This window comes from Hirsutella rhossiliensis (genome assembly GCF_020360975.1).
Source record: "Hirsutella rhossiliensis strain HR02 chromosome Unknown scaffold00001, whole genome shotgun sequence".
Lineage (NCBI taxonomy): Eukaryota > Fungi > Ascomycota > Sordariomycetes > Hypocreales > Ophiocordycipitaceae > Hirsutella > Hirsutella rhossiliensis.
This window is the reverse complement of record NW_025408667.1, coordinates 1,170,026-1,192,377: the sequence shown is the minus strand read 5'-3', so window position 1 is coordinate 1,192,377 and position 22,352 is coordinate 1,170,026. Positions and strand designations below refer to the sequence as shown.

The 22,352-nt window shown below is 58.4% G+C and overlaps 7 protein-coding genes across 7 annotated transcripts; 3 read left to right on the top strand and 4 right to left on the bottom strand.

The window, feature by feature from the left end:
* Nucleotides 1-946: 946 nt before the first annotated feature.
* On the top strand, nucleotides 947-3,730 carry HRG_00139 (aminotransferase class-V domain-containing protein; the record flags this gene model as incomplete). The annotated part of the gene is made up of 1 exon (XM_044858610.1): nucleotides 947-3,730. The coding sequence occupies one exon, from the start codon at nucleotides 947-949 to the stop codon at nucleotides 3,728-3,730; it is 2,784 nt and encodes a 927-aa protein (XP_044725010.1).
* A 256-nt stretch (nucleotides 3,731-3,986) lies between these two features.
* Nucleotides 3,987-4,688, bottom strand: HRG_00138 (asp/Glu/Hydantoin racemase domain-containing protein; the record flags this gene model as incomplete). Its single annotated transcript, XM_044858609.1, has 1 exon — nucleotides 3,987-4,688. The coding sequence occupies one exon, from the start codon at nucleotides 4,686-4,688 to the stop codon at nucleotides 3,987-3,989; it is 702 nt and encodes a 233-aa protein (XP_044725009.1).
* Nucleotides 4,689-5,087: 399 nt separating this feature from the next.
* Nucleotides 5,088-6,293, bottom strand: HRG_00137 (inosine-uridine preferring nucleoside hydrolase domain-containing protein; the record flags this gene model as incomplete). The annotated part of the gene is made up of 2 exons (XM_044858608.1): nucleotides 5,088-5,353; nucleotides 5,414-6,293. The coding sequence occupies 2 exons, from the start codon at nucleotides 6,291-6,293 to the stop codon at nucleotides 5,088-5,090; spliced, it is 1,146 nt and encodes a 381-aa protein (XP_044725008.1).
* A 1,134-nt stretch (nucleotides 6,294-7,427) lies between these two features.
* On the top strand, nucleotides 7,428-7,766 carry HRG_00136 (uncharacterized protein; the record flags this gene model as incomplete). The annotated part of the gene is made up of 1 exon (XM_044858607.1): nucleotides 7,428-7,766. The coding sequence occupies one exon, from the start codon at nucleotides 7,428-7,430 to the stop codon at nucleotides 7,764-7,766; it is 339 nt and encodes a 112-aa protein (XP_044725007.1).
* A 2,951-nt stretch (nucleotides 7,767-10,717) lies between these two features.
* Nucleotides 10,718-12,669, top strand: HRG_00135 (ferric reductase NAD binding domain-containing protein; the record flags this gene model as incomplete). Its single annotated transcript, XM_044858606.1, has 4 exons — nucleotides 10,718-10,932; nucleotides 10,996-11,157; nucleotides 11,241-12,115; nucleotides 12,173-12,669. The coding sequence occupies 4 exons, from the start codon at nucleotides 10,718-10,720 to the stop codon at nucleotides 12,667-12,669; spliced, it is 1,749 nt and encodes a 582-aa protein (XP_044725006.1).
* A 631-nt stretch (nucleotides 12,670-13,300) lies between these two features.
* HRG_00134 (major facilitator superfamily domain-containing protein) lies at nucleotides 13,301-16,220 on the bottom strand (the record flags this gene model as incomplete). Its single annotated transcript, XM_044858605.1, has 6 exons — nucleotides 13,301-13,891; nucleotides 13,976-14,050; nucleotides 14,123-15,167; nucleotides 15,252-15,376; nucleotides 15,425-15,838; nucleotides 15,912-16,220. The coding sequence occupies 6 exons, from the start codon at nucleotides 16,218-16,220 to the stop codon at nucleotides 13,301-13,303; spliced, it is 2,559 nt and encodes an 852-aa protein (XP_044725005.1).
* A 2,541-nt stretch (nucleotides 16,221-18,761) lies between these two features.
* Nucleotides 18,762-20,592, bottom strand: HRG_00133 (amino acid permease domain-containing protein; the record flags this gene model as incomplete). Its single annotated transcript, XM_044858604.1, has 3 exons — nucleotides 18,762-19,052; nucleotides 19,115-19,704; nucleotides 19,803-20,592. 3 exons carry the CDS (start codon nucleotides 20,590-20,592, stop codon nucleotides 18,762-18,764), a joined length of 1,671 nt encoding a protein of 556 aa, XP_044725004.1.
* Between the last annotated feature and the right edge of the window lie 1,760 nt (nucleotides 20,593-22,352).

Below are 22,352 nucleotides of genomic sequence, written 5' to 3'. Positions count from 1 at the left end.
ATGGTTCCACCAGCGAACCATTCTCTCGACTGTTATCTCCAGCGGAGAGCGGCGGAAGGGTCTGCTCTGAGATGGCATCCCAATATGCGAGTCTTTCGTGGATTGGCCAGAGCCATCGTCACGGATGCCCAGTCAGCCATAACAGGCAGGCAACCTCCAAGCACCCTGCCCGAGGTTCCCCTCTCGGATCATCCGAATGGCTCCCTCTTTTCCCTCCACATGAAGCCAGCTCAGCCATGCCCCACGAACCGCCAATCACAGGGGGTTGGACCCTCCCCATGCGTCCTGCAGGTTTGGCAATCCCTGAAGCTGCACGCCTGCTCCGCCCGCGTTGCAGACCGATCGCCGGACGGGGAGCGTCGGCTCGTCGGCTGCCTCATTGACACAGACGCCGGCGCCCAAAAGAACCCCTTTGGCCAGGCCAGGACCGCGCAAGATAGGATATCATCGGCTCAGCTCGGGCGATGCAGGGCCCGGTGAGCCTGAGCGGGCAGGAGATGTCACCCCTCTTTGGCCGGCGCGATCCCCAACAGGGAGCGTAGCTGGAGGAGAGGGATGCTTGCGACGAACCGCATCTTACGAGGGGGTACAACCTTGGGAACGGTTGGGTGGCGTGGCGGAGACGGGGTTCTCATGTCTGTACACAGATGAAGCTGATTGTCGAGTCCGCCTTCGTCCCCCCCTCAAAGCCGCTTCGATATTCTCCTCGTCCCTTGATTTGACAAAGGAAGAAAAAAGTCTTGTCATTATCATTTTTTGGCCTGCAGCAGGGCCCGGCCTGCCGTAGATTCTGCTCTATTCCCTTCTCTCTATTGAGAAACGATTGGCCCGCCCACCGCCAGAACTCGACGCTCTCTGGCTGGAACTGGGAGGCGGTTACACATCGCGTCGAGAGTTCTTACTCAATTCGGTTGCGGCTCATCAAAGCCGAAAAGCCGCCTTAGTTATGGGCTCTTCGATGATCGAGGCTTCTTCGGATCCTCACTACCCGTCGACGGAAGACGTGGACGCGACGCTGCTCCACGGCCTGGGCGAGTGGGAGATACGATCTGACATACAATACCTCGACAACGGGGCCTTTGGCGCCTGTCCCGTGCCCGTGGCGGAGACGCAAAAGGAGATTCGGCGCTGGATCGAGTCCAACCCGCACGACTTCTTCGAGAGGAGCTACGTGCCCGCGCTGCAGGCCAGCCGCGAGGCCCTGGCCAGCTTCCTCAACGCCGACCTGTCCGGCTTCGTCCTGCTCCCCGGGGCCACGTACGGTACCAACGCTGTGATACAGAGCCTGCGTTTCAAGCCGGATGACGAAATCCTGACTACCAATCACGCCTACAGCTCCGTCCGCCTGGCCCTCGAGCACGTTGCCCGGCGGGACGGGGCTCGGCTCGTTGTCGTCGAGATACCCCTCGCCGTGCCGTCTCCCGAGTTTGTCGTGTACGAGATAGTGGCTCATGTCACGCCGCGAACGCGCTTTGCCGTCATCGATCACATCCCAAGCAGGTCCGGCCTGGTATTCCCCGTCAAGAAGATTGTGCGCGCCCTCGAGGCCCGTAATGTGGACACCCTCATCGACGGCGCCCACGCACCTGGCATGATCCAGGTGGATATCAAGGCCATCGGCGCTTCGTACTACGTGGCTAACTGTCACAAGTGGATGTGCAGTCCGCGGGGAGTCGGGTTCCTTTCCGTTCGACAAGACCGCATGCAGAATATCAAGCCGCTCGTTATTGCCCGGTCACCCTACATGGTCAACAAGGCCCGATACTCCACTCTCGAGCACGGTTTCTCCTGGATGGGCACCTACGATGTCTCTGCGCTGCTCTCCCTGTCCTCGTCCATCAACTTCCTCCGCACCCTGCTCCCAGGCGGATACAAAGCCCTCACGAGGAGAAACCATAGGCTGGCAGTCATTGCGCGGAAGATGGTCTGCCAAGCACTCAATGTCCCGGTTCCGTGTCCAGAGAGCATGATCGGAAACATGGCCTCCATTCCGTTGCCCGACTCTACTGGACCAGAGCGCGAGGGGATGCTGCCTATCCAGCAGACCCTCTGGCGGGAGCACGGCATTGTGATTCCGGTGTATGCTTGGCCCTCTTATCCCAAACGAGTGATTCGGCTGTCGGTTCAGTCGTACAACTCGCTGGATCAATACGTCCGACTGGCCGCCTGCTTGCGCTCAGTGCTGTGCAAGGAGGGGAGCTCCATCCCGAGAAGCCTCACTCTCGAGGGCATCAAGACGCCGCAGCCGACACTGGAGAAGCCAATCGAATATGGCTTCATATCCATCGAGTCCACCGAAGCATGCTGCCATGAGACGGACCAGTGGGGCAACGACACCCCCGGCTGTCTTAAAACTCCTCACCAAGATATCGAGTACCCGGCTCCATGGTTGCTCTGCCGGTTAGCGCAGCAGAGGATACGCAAAATCGCAGCCCAGGCATACGCGGCCTATCCCGTTTCCCTTTATCCGACGGCGGAAGAAGCCGAGGTGCTGTTCACCACTGCCAATGGACCAAGAACTCGCCATGCGAACATGGAGATATCCAGAGTCGAGTACATGCTGTCCTGCGTCGGGCCACGAAGGATCCCGCAGGTCACGCTTCCGCTCATCGAGCAATTGCTTAACGCAGATGATGTTATTGACAGCTGGCTGAGCGTGGCGGGAAAGCTCAAGAACCATACCCATACGCTGACTAGAGCCATCACTTTCGACATGGACGCCTCGCGAACCCCTGCCGAGCTCCCCGCAGACACCCGCAACTTTGTCTGCCGTGTGGTGCCGTATGCGACAGAGGCCAAGGAGCAGAACCCGAGTCGCATGCTCTGGACCCGTGCGCTACACGACTTTGTCGCAAGAGTCCGGACATGGTCCCTCTCGGGGGTCGAGTCGTTTCTGCAAATTTACGCCTTCCTCAAGGACCCCGTCGGCGGACCACGGAAAGACGTCAAGGACCAGGCCCGCTTCTTCGTCTCGATGCTCAACGACCTCAAGTTTGAGCTGGAAAGCATGAATCTGGCCCCGGAGACTTGGGAGGAGATTGCCGCGCAGCTCGCTCTTGAATCGTCGTTTATGGCACATGCCGAAGTGCAGCATACGGCGTACATCCACTTTGCTGGGGATGAGCAGCTGGTGTACTCGTACGTTGACATGGACAGCCTGGGCCGCTCCGAGTTTGCCACCCCGGCCATTGTGGTAGGGATGGTGCAGGAGATGATGGCGCTGGGTGGCAAGATATGCTCCGTCGCGCCTGTGACCGTCGCCTACGGCTATCCCATCTCCTCGAGCCATGAGAGCCGACCAATCGTGGTTGACGGCAACAACCGCGTTGCTTCGATTCTCTTCCTCAGGTTCATCGCTGCTCACGGCGTCCCCGACGCTGGAGACGTGGGGACGCTGCGAGACTACTGCCGAGACCACGGCCTCGGGCCCATATGCTTCGTGGACTTGTGCGCCGTGCTTGAGGAGCTGTGGAAGAACCAGGGAGATGTTCTGGGGCAGCTGAAAAGGGGCGCCGAGAAGCTGTCTTCGTTCGAACGCGCTCGCCAGATCCCGGTGCTGATTACCGAAGAACCGTGCTTCTTGACGAGGACCGTAGCAGCCAATGGCGACACCATTCTCCAACCGGTCCACCAGTCCATCTTTGCCACCGACGACTTGCTTGTGGCGCTTCCGGCAAAGATGCAGCTGCATGGACGGCCCAAGGGGTTTCGAGCTCTGCCGATTCGATGACTTGGACGATGGTCTCTGCTCTGAGCGAGACGTCTGACGTCTGTCGGTCGACTGCAGATAGAAGCCCATGTAGTAAATAGTCACGGTCAGAGACAACTAAGCTGGGTAGTCATAGTTTTTTCTCAAGTCGGACGTCTATACGAGATTGTTCGAGAGACTGTCTATGCGAGTCCCTTTTCCCCATATGTAGTCGCGACCCAGCCATGGAGGGCGTACTTGCGACGCACAATGATGCCCGTGTTTCTCCCCGTGCAATTCAGTCGGCTTCGTCCATGGCCCAGTCAGCAGCAGCGTAGGCATGGATCTTGGCGGTGTCGAAAATGGGCAGCTCGCTCCCCGCTGCGTTCACCAACAGGCCGATCTCGGTGCAGCCGAGGATGAGACACTGGGCCCCCGCTCTGGCGAGGTCCCGGATGATGGCGCGGTAGACCTCGCGGGAGTCCTCGGTGACGATGCCGTTGCAGAGCTCCTTGTAGATAATGGAATGCACGGCATCGCGGCCCTCGGCGCCGGGGACAATCACCCGCAGCCCGTGCTTGTCGGCCAGGCGGGACTTGTAAAAGTCCTTCTCCATGGTGAAGCGGGTGCCGAGCAGGGCGACGCAGCTGAAGCCGGCCTTTCGGATACTCTCGGCAGTAGGATCCGTGATGTGGATGAGGGGAAGATGGGACGCGGCCTCGATGCCGCCAGAGACCATGTGCATGGTGTTGGTGCAGAGGACGATGGCATCGGCACCGGCCAGCTTGAGCTTGTGCGATGCCTCGTCGAGCATCTTGCCGGCCTCGTCCCATTCGCCGGCGTGCTGCAGGGCCTCGATCTCGGCAAAGTCGAAGGAGAAGACGATGCACTTGGCCGAGTGAAGGCCGCCTTGGACTTGACGAACTCGGCGGTTGATTTCCTGGTAGTAGGTGGTGGTTGATTCCCAGCTCATGCCACCGAGCAGGCCGAGCGTCTTCATGATGAGCTGGTATATTCTGAGTTCAAATACAAGTCCAATCAAAGGTCCGCGTCATAAGATAGAAGGCGTGTATGGGCGCAATGGATGTGGTGATGCGGTGAGTGAGTGATGGTGGACATGCCAGTAAAAGAGATGGTTTCAGCCAAATAATCGCCTTATTCCATGCGCGAGGATCCATTTGATATGAATCATTCTTATATCCGTAAGGGCACAGAACTTATTGGCCCTGGTATCCGCCACCAAGCCGTTGGTTCATGCGTGGCTTGGCCTCTACCAAGGAGGTAAGCCGAGCGCTTATATCCATGCTGGTTCCTCTCCCAGCGCCCGATGCCCTTTCGATTGCGGCAGGAATTCATGACATGAACAACGCCCAGGCCACCAGACTACAAGATTCGCTCATCACAGGTCAGCGCAGGTTGGGGGAAACTGCAAGGCCATTTTGACCTGCTGCTTCAACCTCTCCTCATCCACAGACACGACCATGCGTACTTTCTGCAGCGTCTGCGCCTTGGGCTTGAGCGCCTCCTGATACGCGTGGATGGTGCCGTAGCTGGGCGACGCGTAGCTCGTGTCGACGTCGACGTAGAACTCGGTCGAGTTTGTGACAATGCCAGGGTCCAGCATCACGGCTGCTGCTGTTGCGTCCCAGAACGGGAACCTGCGGTCTGTGTGATGGACTTGTCTCAGCTCGTGGTGAGTCAATCAGCTGCAGGATTCAAGATTACCGTAGTATCTGTGCATCAGCCTGGTATACGGGTTCTCGACTTCGGCCAACTCGTTCAGATAGTCTTCAGACGGGATGAACTGGTTCGCCGCGTTCCCAATGAGCGTGATGCTCGGAAACGGGGCGCTGAGCGCAACCTTGCTGCCCTCGGGATCGATCTTGAGGTTGATGTCGGACTGCAGGCTGGCCAGGTATGTGCTCCCCGTCACCTGCACGAGGTTGCCGTCCATGTACCCGCCCATGACGAACAGCCCCTTGGTGTTCTTTGCAAACGTCGGGTCGATGCGGTGGGCCAAGGCAATGTTGGTCAGGGCCCCGGCACTGAAGATGGTCACCTCGCCGGGGTACTTGCGAACCGTCTGCACAAGGAACTCGGCGCCCCAGACGTCCAAGACGTGAGACGTATTTGGGAAACCCTCCATCAATGCAGCCCTGGAGATCCTCTCGGGGTCGTCGCCGCTCGGGTCGTGGCCCTTTTGCTCCAAAGGGCCGTTTTGAGGAGCAAACGCCCCCTGGTATGGGAGATTCCCGTGAATGAGGCCCCAGGCCCGAGCAAGCCCCGGGTTGTTCAGCAAAGGGTAGTCGGCGCCTCGGTACACGGGGATGCATGTCAAGTTTCCAATCTCAAGCGTGGCCAAGGCGTGGAGGGTGGCCTGCTTGGCCCACGAGTTGGCGGTATTGCCGATGAGGCCGACAACGTCCCAGCCTGCCTGCAGCGCCTGTAGGAAGGGGCTAAACTCTGTCGTGGTCCAGTCGTTGTCAAGGATGACCTTGGGCCGGGCGCTTGTGACTTCTCCATCACCCCGGGCGTGAGCCGCCGGTGTCGAGGCGAGACTTGCGCCAAACAAGAGAGCGAAGCTTGACGCCCATGGCAGCAACATTGCGAGTATCAGAGGAGAACGTAGGCACTACAGCCCTGTTCAAAAAGACAAACTAACTGGCTTGCGGGAGCTTCCTGCAGTTTGGTGGCTTGTCGAATATATTGGCAAAGTGTGTCGTGTGTATGCAGAGCTCGCTAAGCAGTCGGTTTCCGGACAGGGCTCAACCGTTGCATTTTGGCATGCAGTGTGATTTGGGGCCATAACCGCAGTGATGAGGCATGCATTTGCCTTTCGACTCGCATGCACGTGCGTCATTGTATGTATGAGGCTGAACAGTTATTTGCAGATGGGCATAAAGCATACATAGCCGCCGGGCTCACGCTCACGCTGCAGTTGTTCTCGCCGTATCTTCTGCAACTACTAGTAACCAAATCGTGAGTGTATATTGTGATCCTACCCAGCGATAGAGCAGTTGAGTGTGCCTCGTCCCCATGGCTGTGCTGGTCCAAGACGCGGGAAAAGTGCTCCCAACTATGCTCGATGCCAGACTGGGGGACGGAGGACCTGGCAGTAACTCGGCGATTTCAATCACAAACACTGCAGCTTGGGAGAGAAAAATGTCCCAGGAAGTTACGGTCTCCTATGGTCAGATAACTCCAACAAGAAAGAGGCCGCGCTGAGCACCTTTGTCCAGTTGAGTCAAGTGTTCAATATGCGTTGTGACCGAGTATGAAATCAATCGCCGTCGCACAGCCGGGAGACCAGCACCGATGGGCTGGGACAGGGCTTGTTCGGCGAGTGTCCTTTGTCTAAGCCGCGAAGCAGCCGCGCATAATTTTTAAATCAGAGCCATTATGGGCCACGAACACGCTTCTTTGTGTGCTCCGGGAGCGTTCTGCCTCCTATTCAGGCTGAATTCAGGACAAGAAACATCCCGTGAACAGCGGCAAATGAAGAGGAACAGCTTCGGACGGTGTCATGTTTCTCAAGTATAAGAGCCTCGCCGGGACACTTCAACTCTTTTCGATCCACACATCGATAACTCCCACCTCCTCTTCCAGTCTTCATACACTGCCCTCAGCCCATCGCGATATCTGCAAGTGTGCGGCCCGCCCGAATTACAGCGCCTCAGTACACGGACTCAACGCAGACAAACCAAACTCATTCAAGACGCAACCAACCCCAGTCGCCACCATGGCCGGCACAGAAACCACAGGCCGAAAGGTTCCCGCCCACGAAACCGTGGAACGGACCATTCAAGAACTGGAAAACTGCATCATGAGACTGTCGACACGTCCGGCCGACTGGAGCGAGGCAGCAAGGATCGCGAACTGGGTGGATTTCTGGGCCGGGCAGTACTCTCATGCAACATTGCAGAGGAAGATATCTCCGGTCTGCGAACGCTGCATGGATATCCATTACGGTCAAAGGAAGTTGTCGGTGGACTGTGAACCAACCCCAGCCGAGGTCGAAATTATCGACGATTTCAAAGAGGCATTGGAGATAGCGAAGGGACTTCCTGAATCAACGTAGGTGGAAGTCTCATCACTGACACCTGGAGAAGCTGGCTCTCAAGCCGTGGAGGGGAAGCAGCATTGATGGCGTCGACTTCTTGATATTAGTTCCCCAAATCTAAACATGTCGCCACAGACCGCTTCGAGGGGTGCACTTCCAGAAACGCTCTTGAGTAATTGGATGGTGGCATTGGTACATGCGTCTTGACCACCTTGAAGCTGATGCAACCCCGTGTGACGTCCGTGTCGGCCAGCAGCAAGCACGTCATCCAATGTAGCTTGTTGTGAGGTGTGTCCATGTGGATGGCTCTCGTGCCAGAGTGTTTGTATTACAACGAAGATATAACTGGAGTTGCCTCATTTTGTCGAGGTAGCAACGCCTTGTGTGGTTGTAGCGAGCAAGGGGGAGGCGAGGCATTCAGACACCTCGTTTCCTGGAAACATGTCATGTCTTCCGAGATAGCCTGCTAATAACCAACTGACGCCGTCCCGTTTGGCGTCTGCTCACCCCTGCCGGTCACAATGTAACGTGAGCAGCAACGGGTAAATCGACGTGTTCCGATGACAAGTCTGGGCTTAAACTGCCAGCAAGTCCAATCTCAACGTCACATCGACCGAGGGAAGGGGGGCATCGGAGACGGCCGTGAATCCAGCTGTCCAGTCCTGGTGCAGCGTGCCCCCTCCCAACTGAATCATCACCGCCAGAGAGCGTGGGGTGGACGGAGGCGGCCAAAACTGACCCCTGCCAAGCGGGAGCCTTGTGAGAGAGAGAGGCAGAGGCGGTTGGTAAGCTCAGAAGAGTCTCCGCCCTTCCATGGTTTGCGCTAAAAAAAGAAGCGTTCGGCTTCCGAGCCGAATCGCTGATGCCCCAGATATCTCATGCACCGAACGTGCTCGAGCATGCGGCTCGCAGGTCGAAAAGACGGATTCGTATCTTGGCTCTATGATTTGTCACCATTCCTTTCGTTTTTGTCTTCTGAAGGTCGTCGTCCCAGCCCACATGCACGTGCTGGCAGCCCACATGCACATGCTGGGGCCGATACGCGCGCTTTTATATCCGGGGGCCGATCATGCTTCATGCCGGCAATGAATAAAGCCCCCGTATATCCCTCGGAAACAGAAACGCCGACCAGATTCGCCCCCAGACTGTGGTCCACATGGGGGACGACCATGACGTACGGACAAGGTTCATCTGGTCCTTGGCTTCCTGGGTGACACTTGACACACAAACGCACACTTTCGGTGGGCTCTTTTTTTTTGCTCGCAACAGAGGTGTCGAGTTTCGCATGGCGTCGATGTGAGACGAGTCCTCCGGGCCACCATGAGATACCGGGAGGGGTCATACTTGATGTTCTCTGCAGCCGTGACCTCCCTTGATGTCTGGTGTGACATTGATGCGGACAAGCTGCGGGAGCCCGACGCAGGAAGGCAGGCAGACAGACAGGCAGACAAGATTCTCGCGCCATCATAGCCTCGCACCTGGCAATCTCTGGATCCAGGCTCACTCGTCGCTGTCCTTCCACTTTGGGGAGGGCGGATATGCAGCATCACGCAGCACCCCCTTCCCTTGCTCACCGTGTTATCAGCGACTTGGGGTCGCGCCGCCGCCAGCCCCGAGCAAACCGAGCAAGCAGAGCGCAAAGGGCCCATCGAGAGGGTTGCTGGCCGGTCCGAGAGGGCTGGAATGCTCTGCAGCTTCGATGCTCAGGGTTAGATTCCAAAGGGAAGCAGTGCTTAGCGCCACGGACCGTCTCTACGCGCCCCTTTTTTGCGGGCCTTGTCGAACCCTATTTAGTATTTACGGCCTTGTCTTTCTTCATCCATCTATCCATCTGTCCAGCTTTCTCTCCGACAAAAAGGCCTCGGGTCGGGCGCCTCACGGGCCCAAGCCGCAGGACTCCCAGAGTCGCAGGGCCAGCGCCGTGTAACGTCTCTCCTGTTCCTGACACCCGGCAAACAAGACGAGGCGCGCGGTACCCGTCCAAAATCGGATTCCGGATGGCGCGCGTGGCCAGCCAATCCATCCGAGCTTGACTTGAAGCAGCAGCAGCGGCAGCAGCAGCAAGAACAGACCACGCAAGTCCTAACGCGGTGGAGAAGACTGGTCGGCTAGCTGACTGCTAACTGTTCTTCCGGGGCCGCGGAATTCCATCCCTCCCACGTCGTCGTACCCGGGCAGGATATGAAAGCAGGAGGGGGAGGGGGTGGAGAGAGAGTCTCGGCCCTTGGCTCGACCCTTGGCTCGACCTCCAGTCGTCCGGATCTTCACTGTCGCCCTTTCATCTTTGCCCATCGTAGCCCACCCTCTTTCTTCCTGCTCAAAAACCAAAATGCGCGGATATATGTGGTCCCCCCCCTCCAAGCTGCCGGCTTCAGATAAGAGCCGCCATCCTCCTCCTCCTCGTCAGTGCTAAATATGTTGCATGTGCCGCTGCCTCCTCGCACTCGGCAAGCTCTCCGGTCACTCCCACCCGGCTTTTCGCGATAACCCCGTCTCCAGCTTCTCTGCTTCCCCTCAGCTCTTTACTATCGATTGAAGTGGCACGCCGAGACACACACTGCCATCATGTGCCAAGGCTGAACTCTTTCAACGACGATTACGTCTGGTGCTTGACTCGTTGGCTCTTCTGGCCTTGTGATCCATCCAGCAAACAAAGTAAAGTCTGATGAAGGAATCTTGTGTCGCAGAGGACTGCCTCCCTTGACGGGTATATTGAAGAAGTCACGAACGGGAACTCGCTGCTCTTCGTCACTTTCCTCTTTCCTGGGCATCTCCATCCCCGAGTCAGCCCACGATCGGAAAGACGGACGGGACGGACACAGAGCCATCTCTTTTCACCACACTACATCTTCTTAAAGAGCCCCATCTCCCCCACTCCCTTTCTGCAAAGAACTGGCGGATTCGATCCTCAGTTGCCGCAAAAGACAGGTCGTTTCTTCAGCCAGCACTTGCATCCACAGCCATAAACCATGGCTGGCAGCTCCGGAGGAAGCCAAGCAGCTTTTCACGCACTGCTTGCCCGCCGCGCCCATTACAATGAGAAGCTCATGCTTGCCTTTATCCTCTCGATGCTCGCCATCGCCACGGGCTTCGCCCTGACGCACCAGCTGCGACGTCCTGGAAAACGCCAGGGCCGGTCTGCTCAGCAAGACTCCAAGCCAGGCCTCGTCGCCCGCCTCTCCCGGTAAGTCGACACAAGCCCCGGGAGGAAAACACGCATTCTGACGTACAGTCCCAATCGAACCAGAAGGGGCAGGAATTGGGCGCTGCGCAGCGCTTGGTTGCTACCCTCGGTGGGCCACGTAGCCGTCGTCGGCTTATACGTGGCCATCAACCTCATCATCGCCTTTGTGAGAATAAACCGCGACACCCTGCCCATGGTGACCAACGTGGCGTCGAGAGCAGCATGGTAAGCGATTTCACCACACACACATCCACTACCCCGAGTTGGAGGTCATACGAACTGGACTTACCAAAGGCAAACGAACACAGGCTTGCTCTGGGCAATCTCGTCGTCGTCGTCGTCCTGGCCCTCAAGAACACCCCGCTGGCGTTTCTAACGGCGTGGTCGTACGAGCGGCTCAACGTCCTCCACCAGGTGGCCGGGTACACGATGGTTTCCCTCGTCATCATCCACGCCAGCTGCTACTCTGCGTACTTTGTCCAGAGCGGCCGCGTGGAGCGTCTCCTCCACGTCCAGGACATTTACGGCATGGTCGCCGGGCTGTCTCTTTTGATCCTCGGGTTCGCCGGCGCAGTCATCCGTCGCTGGTGGTATGAGCTCTTCTACTACGTCCACGTCGTCTTCTGGGTCTTGTCATTCGTCATGATAGGCCTCCACCAGCCCGACCTTGGGGGCAAGGCCATTGTCGTCGCCATCTTTGTCGGCGCCATTTGGTTCCTCGACCGCCTGCTCCGCCTGGCCCGCCTGGCCCTCTACAGCACCAACAACTCAGTCAAGCTCACGCCACTGCCGAACCAGACCACGCGCGTGACGCTGGCCAAGCCGCCCTTTGGCCTCGTCTCTGGGAAGCACTGCTTCCTGTGGATCCCCAGGGTCCGGCCTTGCGAAGCTCATCCCTTTACCGTCTCGTCCACCGACCCCCTCGAGTTTGTCGTGGCGTCGCACAACGGCTTCACGCGCGACCTGCACACGTACGCCGTGTCACACCCCGGCGTCCCGCTCAAGGCCTCGGTCGAGGGCACGTACGGGACCATTCCTGATGCCACGGGGTACGACACTGTCGTCCTGGTGGCGGGGGGCAGCGGGGCCAGCTTCACCTTTGGCGTGGCTCTCGACCTGCTCAGCAAGCTGCAGAGGGACGAAAGCAAACACGTCGTGTTCATATGGGCCGTCAAGCACAGCTGTAAGTGTTGCCACGCCTGCCGGTCACAAGAAGCACAAAAGTCTGACCCTGCTGCAGCGGATCTGGACTGGTTCCATGACCATCTCATTACCCTCAGGGCCGACGGCCGCGTTTCGACGATGCTATTCGTCACCAGGGAGTTGGCTTCGCAAGGTCCAAGTTCCAGCAACGCAGAGCCGCAGCCGTCACCGAGTTCATTGACGCAAGAAAGCGAGCTGGACCCGGAAAAGGCCAGAACCCCCAGCATGCAGTCTCGAGACTCGGGTTTCTCGGTCAAGTCTGAGAAGTCGATGCCATCCGAGACAGAAACGTCAGCGACACGAGTTGGACACCAACGACCAGCCAACGCTCATGGCGTGCCCATCACGTACGAACGGCCCAACGCTGGTGCCTTGGTGCGCGCCGCCATCGCCGACACGCCGGCAAGCCAAAGAGTTCTGGTGCTCTGCTGCGGCCCGGACGAGCTGATGACGCAGGTGCGAAACACGACCGCACAGTGCATACAGCCCGAAGGACCTGGCGTGGAGCTTCATTGCGAGCGTTTTGGATGGTAGCGACGGGGCAAAGAATGAAACGACATCTCTTTCTTGTATATACCCCGGCCACGCTCTTGGACATGCGTTTCGGGGGCCGTCTTGGCTAGAGACCCGTAGTGTTAAAAGAACGAAGTTATTTCACTCGATGACCGCCATCTGTCACTCCCCTTTTCCTTAAAAGACTGGGGGCCTGCTTGGTCGACAATAAGCGCCTTTCCATCAGCCCTCACCGTCAACTTGATCTCATACCTTTTCCCCAGCCTCGGCCCAACAAAATGAACGCCCCTGCACTTGTATGCAGCGAGGGCCTGGTGAGTCGAGTCTGTGGGAACTGTAGGTCGCGCGGGAAGCGTTCCGACTGTCACCATCTCCGGCTACAAGGTCTGCAACTTTACACTGCCACTCAAGCCGCCCTTGTCCTCATTAGTAATGTGCGTCCATTCGTGAATACTATACCAAGTGTACAGCTAAGCAAATCCAAATCGCTTCCCTTCTCCGTGGTGGGTATTTTTGGGTATATCATCACGAGAGCGCGCCGGCTCTTCCCACGCCTGCATGTCCGATGTTATCGCCCCACAGTAATTGCGCAATCCATACTACGACACCTTCCCCGAGGCCCTGTAAACTTTTGTACTCTACAAGACGTAAATCATGTCGTTCGTGGCGAGCTCCCGGCGCTGCCTTCGCTGTGCTCCGCATCAGACGCTTTGCGCAGGCCGGTGGCGAGTTTCGTCTCAAACCCCTTCGATGCTTTGTGGAAGAAATCGCTCGCCCTCTCCCTGGTGCTCCTGCTATCCGTGTGCCTAGCAGCCACGACCTCGTCCGCTGATGCGTCGTCGTTTCGCAAGGCGTAACGCAGGTCCGGACAGGGGTCGACGAGTCGCCTTGCATCCCCACAGAGCTCCAAGAACAAGGGGTGGACAATCAAGGCAACCTGGAGGGCGATGACGACGATGAAGGCTATTTGCACGGAACCACCAGTGGTGATGATGCCGTACATAATAAACGGGAAGAAGGCCGGTCCGGATCCGCCCATGGTGATGAAAGCGGCGGCACGCTTCGTCCTTCGGCCTTGGCCGCGCAGGCCGATTGCGAAGATCAGCGGCCAGATGGGTCCCTCAGCAAAGAATATGAGCGTCACGGGGATGACGAGTAAAGTGGGGTTGGGAGGGCGAAGCACGACAGGGAGAAGGGCGCATATAAAGGCCAGGACAACGCTGATGGTGAGATAGGTTCGGGGCTGCGGGAGGCGAGGATGTGTTACGGATAGATATGTGAGATAGGCTACCAGGAAGCGCGACATGGCAAACACTGAGTGTCCCACGAGCAGGTAATCCGGAATCGAAAGACCGACGCCTGGTGGCTTGTCTGGGTCGTAGGCGGGCTCGCCGCCGCCCACCTGTGGATGGCTGGGAAGTACCGATATGAGAAGAGTGCGGAAGTAAATGCTGTTGCTTTCCTGGGCGGCGACGTAGGTGTACTGCGCAAAGACAGCCAGCGCCAAGCTCACGGTCCGCAGCTGGAGACCACCGATGCTTCGCTTTTGAGGGTCGACCGGCAGATGGCTTGCCGACCGCTCCAGCTCGCTGTCGCAGACCTCTGGCAGGGGCATGTAATAGAAGAAGAGGCCGAGGACGACGCATAGCAAGGTGATGCCGAGATATGTCCATTGCACATTGATGAGCGTCATGCTGTTCGACATGTTGTCCTGCGCGATTCCCTTGAAGAACACCTTCTCCGCCAGTACGCCACTGATGACGCTTCCGATGCCCTGGACGCCCTGGGCCAGAAGTAGGCGCGTCTCGCCGTACTCTGGCGGGCCGCAAAGAATCATGAAGGCGTTGGCGCCGACTTCGAGCACCGAGAGCCCGAAGCCGACGACAAAGTTGCTCAGCATAAATCCGCCGTACGAGTTTGTTACGGCCGACGGCCAGAAAATGATAGTGCCCATGCCGTAGATGCAGAGACCGACGATAAAGGTTACCTTAAATCCACCCACGCTCTCGGCGCCGTTTTTGCCGTGGCGCTTGGTGCGGTTGTGCTCATCTCGACGCAGGATCCATTCGCCCACGAGCAGTGGTCCAAAGAAGTAGCCACCTCCAAAGTAAGCGCTCGTCAGACCAAGAGTCTGGGGGGGGGTGATTTCGTTCACGGCAGCAACCGCGTTGTTGAGGGTGTTGAGGAGGCCGTACGACAGGCCCCAGAGGAAGAAGAGGATGGAAACAATGGTGCAGTACTTCAAAGACTCCGTACCATTGGCCTTGAGCATGCTTTTCGGCTTGGTCAGATTGACAAAGCCGAAATAGACACCATTCTCGGCGGTGGCTGTAGTCGACGCGGTGCCGTTTGTGCGCGCGCGAGTCGCAGGATCGGGACTAGGGGATGGAGGGCCATTGCCGAGGGACGTCATGTCTGGTGTGGTCAAGAAGTCCAAGACGCTCACCGGCCCCTCGTCGCCCGGGCTGCTGGGATGTATCGATCCCGATGCCACGGCCGCGGCAGCCGGGGTCGCGACACTGGCCCGGTTCCGGGATAGGGCTATTTCGGAGTCGTTTGGGCCCTTGGACTCGTTCAAGGTTCGCGTGCCATCTGGATCGTACAGCATGGAGGGGAGGAGCTTCAAAATGAGAGGCTTGAGTGTCGGGACGCAGGCGCAGGCCATTCCAACATTGACCTCGACAGCACTCCACATGAGGGAAAGGGAGGCGTTCCAGGCAAAGTCGGCCTGGCCGCCAAACCTCGAATTGGGGTCCGTCGTAGAGCCCGTGGGCACCTCGGAGATGGCGCGCTGCAGATAGTAGATGCGAACAACATCGACAATGGTGACGAAGATGCCGAGGGTGAATGTCAGGACAATAATGGTCTTTTGCCGCGAGGGCAGTCGCATGCTGGTGAGGACCGGAATGGGCAGGGCGAGGACTGCGAGGTCGGTGACAATGTTGACGGGCGCGGCGCATATGAACTCGGTAAGGAGTGGGATGCAAGACGAGTTCTCGGTGAACTCGGACATCCAGGCGGCCGGGATGGGATTGCATTGGAAGACGTTCATGAAGGTCAAGACGAGTCCCGAGATGTTAACGACGACCAAGGTAGCCCACGAGGCGTAGCGCAGCACGACCTGGGTATTCTTGGCGAGACGCAGATAGAAGATCAAGATGCTGGTCTTGGTGGCCATGAGGGCGAGGTTCTGCGTGAGCAAAGGGGGCTCATATCAGCGCCCCGGCCTCTCTTCTCTGCAGTTGGCCAGTCGGACGACTTACATATAGGATGGAGAAGACATATTCGCAGCGGCGCAAGGTGCTCAGATCTTGGGAGGAGATGTCTACATCGTACTTTCCCAGGCCGTTGACGGTGCCGAGGTCGATTGTGAAGGAGAGAAAGAAGGCAATAAGCCAAGCTAGGATCATGACCTTGTCATCCCAGGAGAGATTGCGGACGATGAAGTGGCGACAGAAGATGCGGGCGCCAACGAAGACGGAAGCAAGGATCAGGGTGGCGGTTGTGACGGCGAAGACGGCCGGCCCGCGATTCGGCATATGTCGGTTCGAGCCTCCGGGAGCGACGTCCATGGCGAATGTGAGCCAAGGAGTGAAAGTGTGCGCGTGTGCGCGTCTGGAGAGCGACTACTAGGTGCAGAGCACGTTGGTCGGCGCCATGGTCATTGCTGGAACTGGGAGTCGAGGGCGGAAAAGGTACGGGAAGCGAAATGGGATCAATCGAGTTGGCGAATTCGTCTTTTCCCGCAAAACAGAAGCTGCCCAAGTGTGGAAACCAGTTGACGTATACGAGAAGTCACGGTCGAGGGCGGCTATCTGGCCCGGCCGAGATCGCCAAGCAGTCGGAATGCCGATACGATTTCGCTCCAGCAGGCGCGGTTTAGGAGTAAGTCATGAAACGAGGAAGAGAAGCTGCTTTCCCATTCGAAGGAGAAGGAGCCGAGTGAGGCAGTAGCAGAGAGGCGCGGAGACAAAAGGAGAGACTTGGGCGAGCGGACTGACGAGATGGATATTTTTCTCGCCCGGACCGGGAGTCCCCAGAGGACCAGCGGGGGAGGCTGCAGACTGGGGCGAGCGCACCTGGTTGCACACACAAATAGCAGAGTTAGCGTACAGCCATGTGGGCATGTACTGTACGTCTCTTGTGCTCGCCCTCCCTCCAGCTGTCCCGTCTCTGCCATGTCGGTACATGTACAGATACGGCGGCAGGGTTGGTTGGCAAGCGCAGGGCCCAGAGGCAACGGTCGAAACGGGGGGAGCGTTGGGATGGGGATGGGGTGGATTCGTGGTGACGGTGGAGCCGGCGGTCGTCATAACTCACAGGGCACACGACGGAGGCATGCGCGGATAGAGACGGTACACAGACTGGGGCGATGACGGTATTCGTCGACGAGCTATTTCTCGCATTTCGATTCGAGCCGGGGTTGGGGGCGGCCGTCATGAGGCTCGAGCACTGCGTCAAGCGAGGATGGTTGACATGTCTCAGCCCGTGTCAGCGGCCGGGACGAATCAACGGCCAGCTGGCGCGAGCGTGGCTTTGCTGGTGAAGCACCAAGTGCGAGCTTGTTTTGCCTGAGACAGGCGGGGACAGAAGGGGGGCATTCCACTCTCTCCTTGGCGGATGTATCCGTTTTCGGACGGCGGCCAGAGATGTGTCGGGAGGAATGGGGATCATGAACGTGTCCAAGTCGAGGTCCCAGGTGGGGGGGGAATCGGTTGAGTGCTACATGACTGGTACTGTGTACTCCGTAATTACCTACTGTACGAAGCTGCCTGTTGTTGACCGCTAGAGCCCGTCTCAGCTCACCCGCCTGCTCTAGCACTGCAGGCACTGCAACGCTGCCAAGCACGCCCATGCATAGGCACTTTTACTGTGCAGATTACGCGCATCCATTCATGTACAGGCAACGGTTGTATGTCAGAATCTGCAGCCTCAACCGTTCACACTGAGCGAACTACTCGACGTCTCGAGCCCGCGTTTGTTGAATGAGCCTCCCTCCTCGCATACTTGCCGTGCTTGTAGAAAGCTCGCCGCCACGCTGAAGTGGACGCGGAGCCAAGTCAGACACGGGCTACGACGAGGGCCGAGGTTGAATTAAAGATGTCCGACGCTGAACCAACCGATTCTCTGGCACGGGCTGACCTGCCACCGCCCATGCAAGAGAGACAGGCCAAGCCGCCATGCATCAGCGACTGAAATCTTGCGTTACCACGACAAGGCCAATGGCATGCGTGCTCTCACGGCGCACAAGCAACTGCGTACATACTGTACAACTGCGTACATACTGTACAGAACATATTTACCCGCGCCCCTGCCGCTACAGCCATTACTCCGACAGTTGAGCGGCAAACGCCGGCCACGAGACCGACTGGGCGGGCCAACAGGAAATGTGCTGTAGGCCCGGCGAATGACGAGACAGCGAGCTCGTCGTAGTTGGCAGAGAGGGCACGAGCCAAGATCAGCTTTGCCTACCTACAGTACTGCACACCTTTGCCTAGGCAGCAGTCGCCGCGAACTGAAGCCACGCCTTCTTCTCCGCACCGCCTGCAATGCCCGGCGGTGCCGCACACGCAGGCGCACAGAGCGCCAGTCGCCAACCAGGTCGAGCAAGGCGATAGCAGCAGGCAAAGTAAGCAGAGTTAATTATCTCATCCCATCCAAATGGCGGGGCAGAAAAGCCTGGCAGGGAGGGGGAAACCAAAGACACAGGAGAAACAGGCAGCACGGACGTGCCCCCGCAAACTCTGTCGGACCCATTCTGACAGCTATGATGACATTATCCACTGCTGATCACCGTCGGAAAGGGTGTCCGAATCGAGACATGCTGCCACAAGCATAGACCAGCCCGTCGGCGCCGGCACAGATAATGATCCGACCCCGTTCGCGGAGAAGGAGCCGAGTACGGGGTAGTGTATCTAAGTATGTACTGTGCGTCTAACTACCGGCGAACTGGTTTTTCCGGCTGGCAAAACGGCGCGTCAGTATGTAGTACGAATTACCTCTGTACAGAACCTACCTACCTTAGTCACCGCACCTTACAGACAACCTACCTACCTCTGGATATTGTGATTGAGGCCCTTTGTTGAGCATCTCTTTCGCAAACAGCACTCTACCTACTGGTTGCCCTCCGCCATCGGCACGTCACTGCTCGCCTTATTCGACGGCAATGCCGCCGGTTGCGCGGCATCTCCCTCGATACCCTCGACTTTCCCCTCCACCAGCCCCTGCACGTCCAACTTGGGCCCCTTGTAGTGCTTCCTCCCGTCCAGAATCCAGGTCAGTACGGCAATCAGCAGGATGATTCCAAACGCGACGATGCAATAGTTCATGTTGCTCGCTGTCACCGGCACCTTGGGCGGGAACACGAACAGCACCGTCGTCAGGATCGTCCAAAGAATGCCCACCTAAACGGGACAAAACACAGACCGTCAGCAAACCCACAGGTGCCATCATTTTGCACGCTTACCAGGTTCACAGTCCAGCCGAGCGCCTCTGGCAGCTTGAAAGACCGGTTCTCGGGTAACATCTTGCGGCCCCGCAGGACGTTGATGGCCGGAGGGATGGCATACGTGATGCCGAGCGCCACGACCGATGCTGCCGTGATGGCGTTGAAGGTGCTCGTCGACCCCAGAAAAATGCAACCAAACACAATGACCCATGCCGCCGTCCAAAGCAACGCATTGAGCGGTACGTCGAGCCCGGGATGCACACGTGCAAACACGCTGCTGAAGGGCATGCCCCGGTCGCGCGCAAAGGCATAGCTCATGCGGCTGCTCGCGCACATGAGCGTCGTCAAGGTAAAGACGATGCCTATAGTGGGTATCATAAGCAGACACGTGCTGCCCGCCGGGCTCTTGGTCGCGTCCATGAAGATCTGCAGCAGCGGGCCGTACGGTGCGTTGATGACCCGCTCGATGTCCTTGACGCAGAAGAGCAGGGCGCTGAGGAAGACGAAGCCGGTGAAGACGCCGATGAAGATGCAGTAGAGCATGATGCGGGGGCCTTGGACATGAGGCTCGGGTATTTCCTCAATCATGTGCGCCGTCGCGTCGAAGCCTGGCCGTCGTCGGCTCAGAATCGCAAGTCAGCGTCTTCGCACGGCGCAGAGGGCATAAACCCCGATGCGGAGCGGGCTCTCGGCAAGGACAACGTACCTGTCAAGGCCCAAGCCCCCTGGAGCAACCCCAAGAGCCAGGCCTGGCCGTCGGGCCAACCAACCTCGTTGATAAAGTGGCCGTAGACGAAGCCGCCACTCTGGTAGTCGGGCGACGCGCATGCCAGGACCGTGATGCTGATGACGACGAAGCCGCCGATGGACCAGTAAAAGGCCGCCTTGGTAAAGTATGGCAAGAGCCGGGTGAAGAAGGCGTTGATGGACAGGGCGAGGAGGGTAAGGGCGACGTAGATGAGAAACTGGTGCCAGGGCTGGGCCTCGTAGCCCGGCCGCAGAAGCGAGACGACGTTGACGACAAAGGTGGTGCCGAGCAATCCGCCCGAGGCGCTCACGGCGACCCAGCCGGCGACGTTGATCCAGCCGGTGACATAGCTGACGGCGCGGCTCGAGCGCTCCCAGGCGACGATGGCGGCCCAGTGATACTGGCCGCCGGCCGTGGGGAAGGCGGACAGGAACTCGGCCAGCGACGCGGCCAGGCAGAGGTTGCACAGGCCGGCCGTGACGAGCCCCCAGATGACGGAGCTGGTGCCGCCCGACGGCAGGGCGACGTTGAGGGCGGCGGCGAGGGCCGGCCAGGTGTTGACAATGGCAAAGGCGAGCCCGAGCATCGACACCGTGGAGAAGTTGCGCTTGAGCTCTTGCTTGTGGCCCAGGCGCTCGAGCGCGGCCTCGTCGTCGTTGCCGCCGGCCTTGTCGTCGCCACGGGCCTTTTCCATGGCGCCGGCGGACCGCCCGCGAGGCTGCTGCTGCTGCTGCCGCCCCTTGTCCATTTTGGTTTCTGTTGCTGCTCGTGGTGCTTTGATTGGAGGGACCAGGCGATAGAACTGAGGCTTATATCTACTCTCGTCCGTCCAGCAGAAACACACGGGCTGAGCTGGTGTCAACGAGGCCCGGATCGTGTCGTACGTGGCGGCACGGCGAGTAAGCAAGAGCCTTCACCGAGCCGCCATCTCCCAAAGAGCATAGACATGCAGGATGGGCACACGTAGATTGCAACACATGGTACGAAGTACATGTCTTGCATACAGTTATCTGTGTGCATGTACGGATTCTCGCTGCCGGCTTGTCGACATACATGCGCTTATACATCATCATGAGCTGGAGGGAGCCGGCGAGGTCAGCCGTTGCCAGCTTGGACAACCGGCTCAATGACGTCGTCTACTTCCCTCCTGCGATGAATTCATACCAAGAACGGTCGCACAGATGTCATCACCATCCGGGGTTCTCAGTCCCGGCTCTGATATTGCCGCCGCAATGCCGAATTGGGGGCGGGGGCGCCATCTGCAGATGCCCGATCACGGCGGCACCCCTGCCTAATTAGCAGCGGCGTCCCAGCGGGCTTGATGAGAGGGGAAAGCGGCCGACATTGCCATCCAGGTGCGGTCGGCAAGTCAGCGCCGCTTATACGTCATGTCCTGTACTTTTCGCCCACAGTTCCTTTCAAGCCTTGGCTTGGCGGGCTCGGCGGCTCATGAACTGGCGGGGGAGCAGCTTGGCTGTTCATCGGCTGCCAAGCGCTTATAGTCAGATTCCTCCCCGTATGGTCCGGGAAGAAGGGGACACTGGTCCCCTATACTACTGCCCATTGCTGTTTCGACAATGTTTCCACACCATGTCCATCTCCAAGCCCTCGGAGCTGTACCGCAAGTGCTCTTCAAGTCTAGCATCGATATATCATTGCCAAGGGGATAAATGTCCGACTTCAAATCGCCGTACTCAACTCCAAAGGAACCCATGGCGCTGAGGGATTCTTTCAATGCTCTATTTCCATTTTTTCTCCAGTCTCATCTTTCGACAGCGCCAGACTTCCCATGTCGAACGCAGGTCCCGTCCTGTCATGGCTCCCAGCAACTTATCTCGTACGCTCTCCTTGGTTCGTCCCCAAACAGCCACTGCTCAGCCGTTCCGGAGCCTTGGGCCAAGATTTCTGCGCCGACTGCCTTCTCGGTGTCGTCAGGCCGAGCCGATTCGCCGGCGAGCAGCTCTCAGCCGTGCGCCTCCGCCCGCGTGGCACGTCGCAATTGGTTCTCATTCCCCGGCGAGGGTGTGGGAAGGCTTCCGTGGCACCTTTCACGACAGCGTCGGAGGGTGGGTCGCCGTATAAGGCATGGAGTGGTCCTTTTCTCGCCTTGCCTATCACCAGGCAGCAGCTCCGAGAAGGGCCTCCGTTGCTATTACACGTTGGCGGAGCCCGGACTCTGGCCGAAGACGAGAGTTGACAAGGACACATCCGCTCATCTTACGGCTGCGTTGCACGGCGGCGCCAGCCCCTTCTTTTCGCACCGCGCCATGTCTCACCCCGACAGCATGCCTTCCCCCGAGGCGCACGACGTTTCCGTTGCGGCTGGATGCTGACGGGCAAACAGAAAGGATTTCTCGCCGTATCCGCCATTCATTCGAAGCACCAGATGCTTCACTCTCAAGCCCAAAAGGCGGAAAGCGGCCCGTTCCTTCAATGTCGATCGGAACCCGTCAAGCACGGCGGCCTTGAATGCTCCCTGCTTTTTGTGCCATTCAGCCGGAGCAGCCT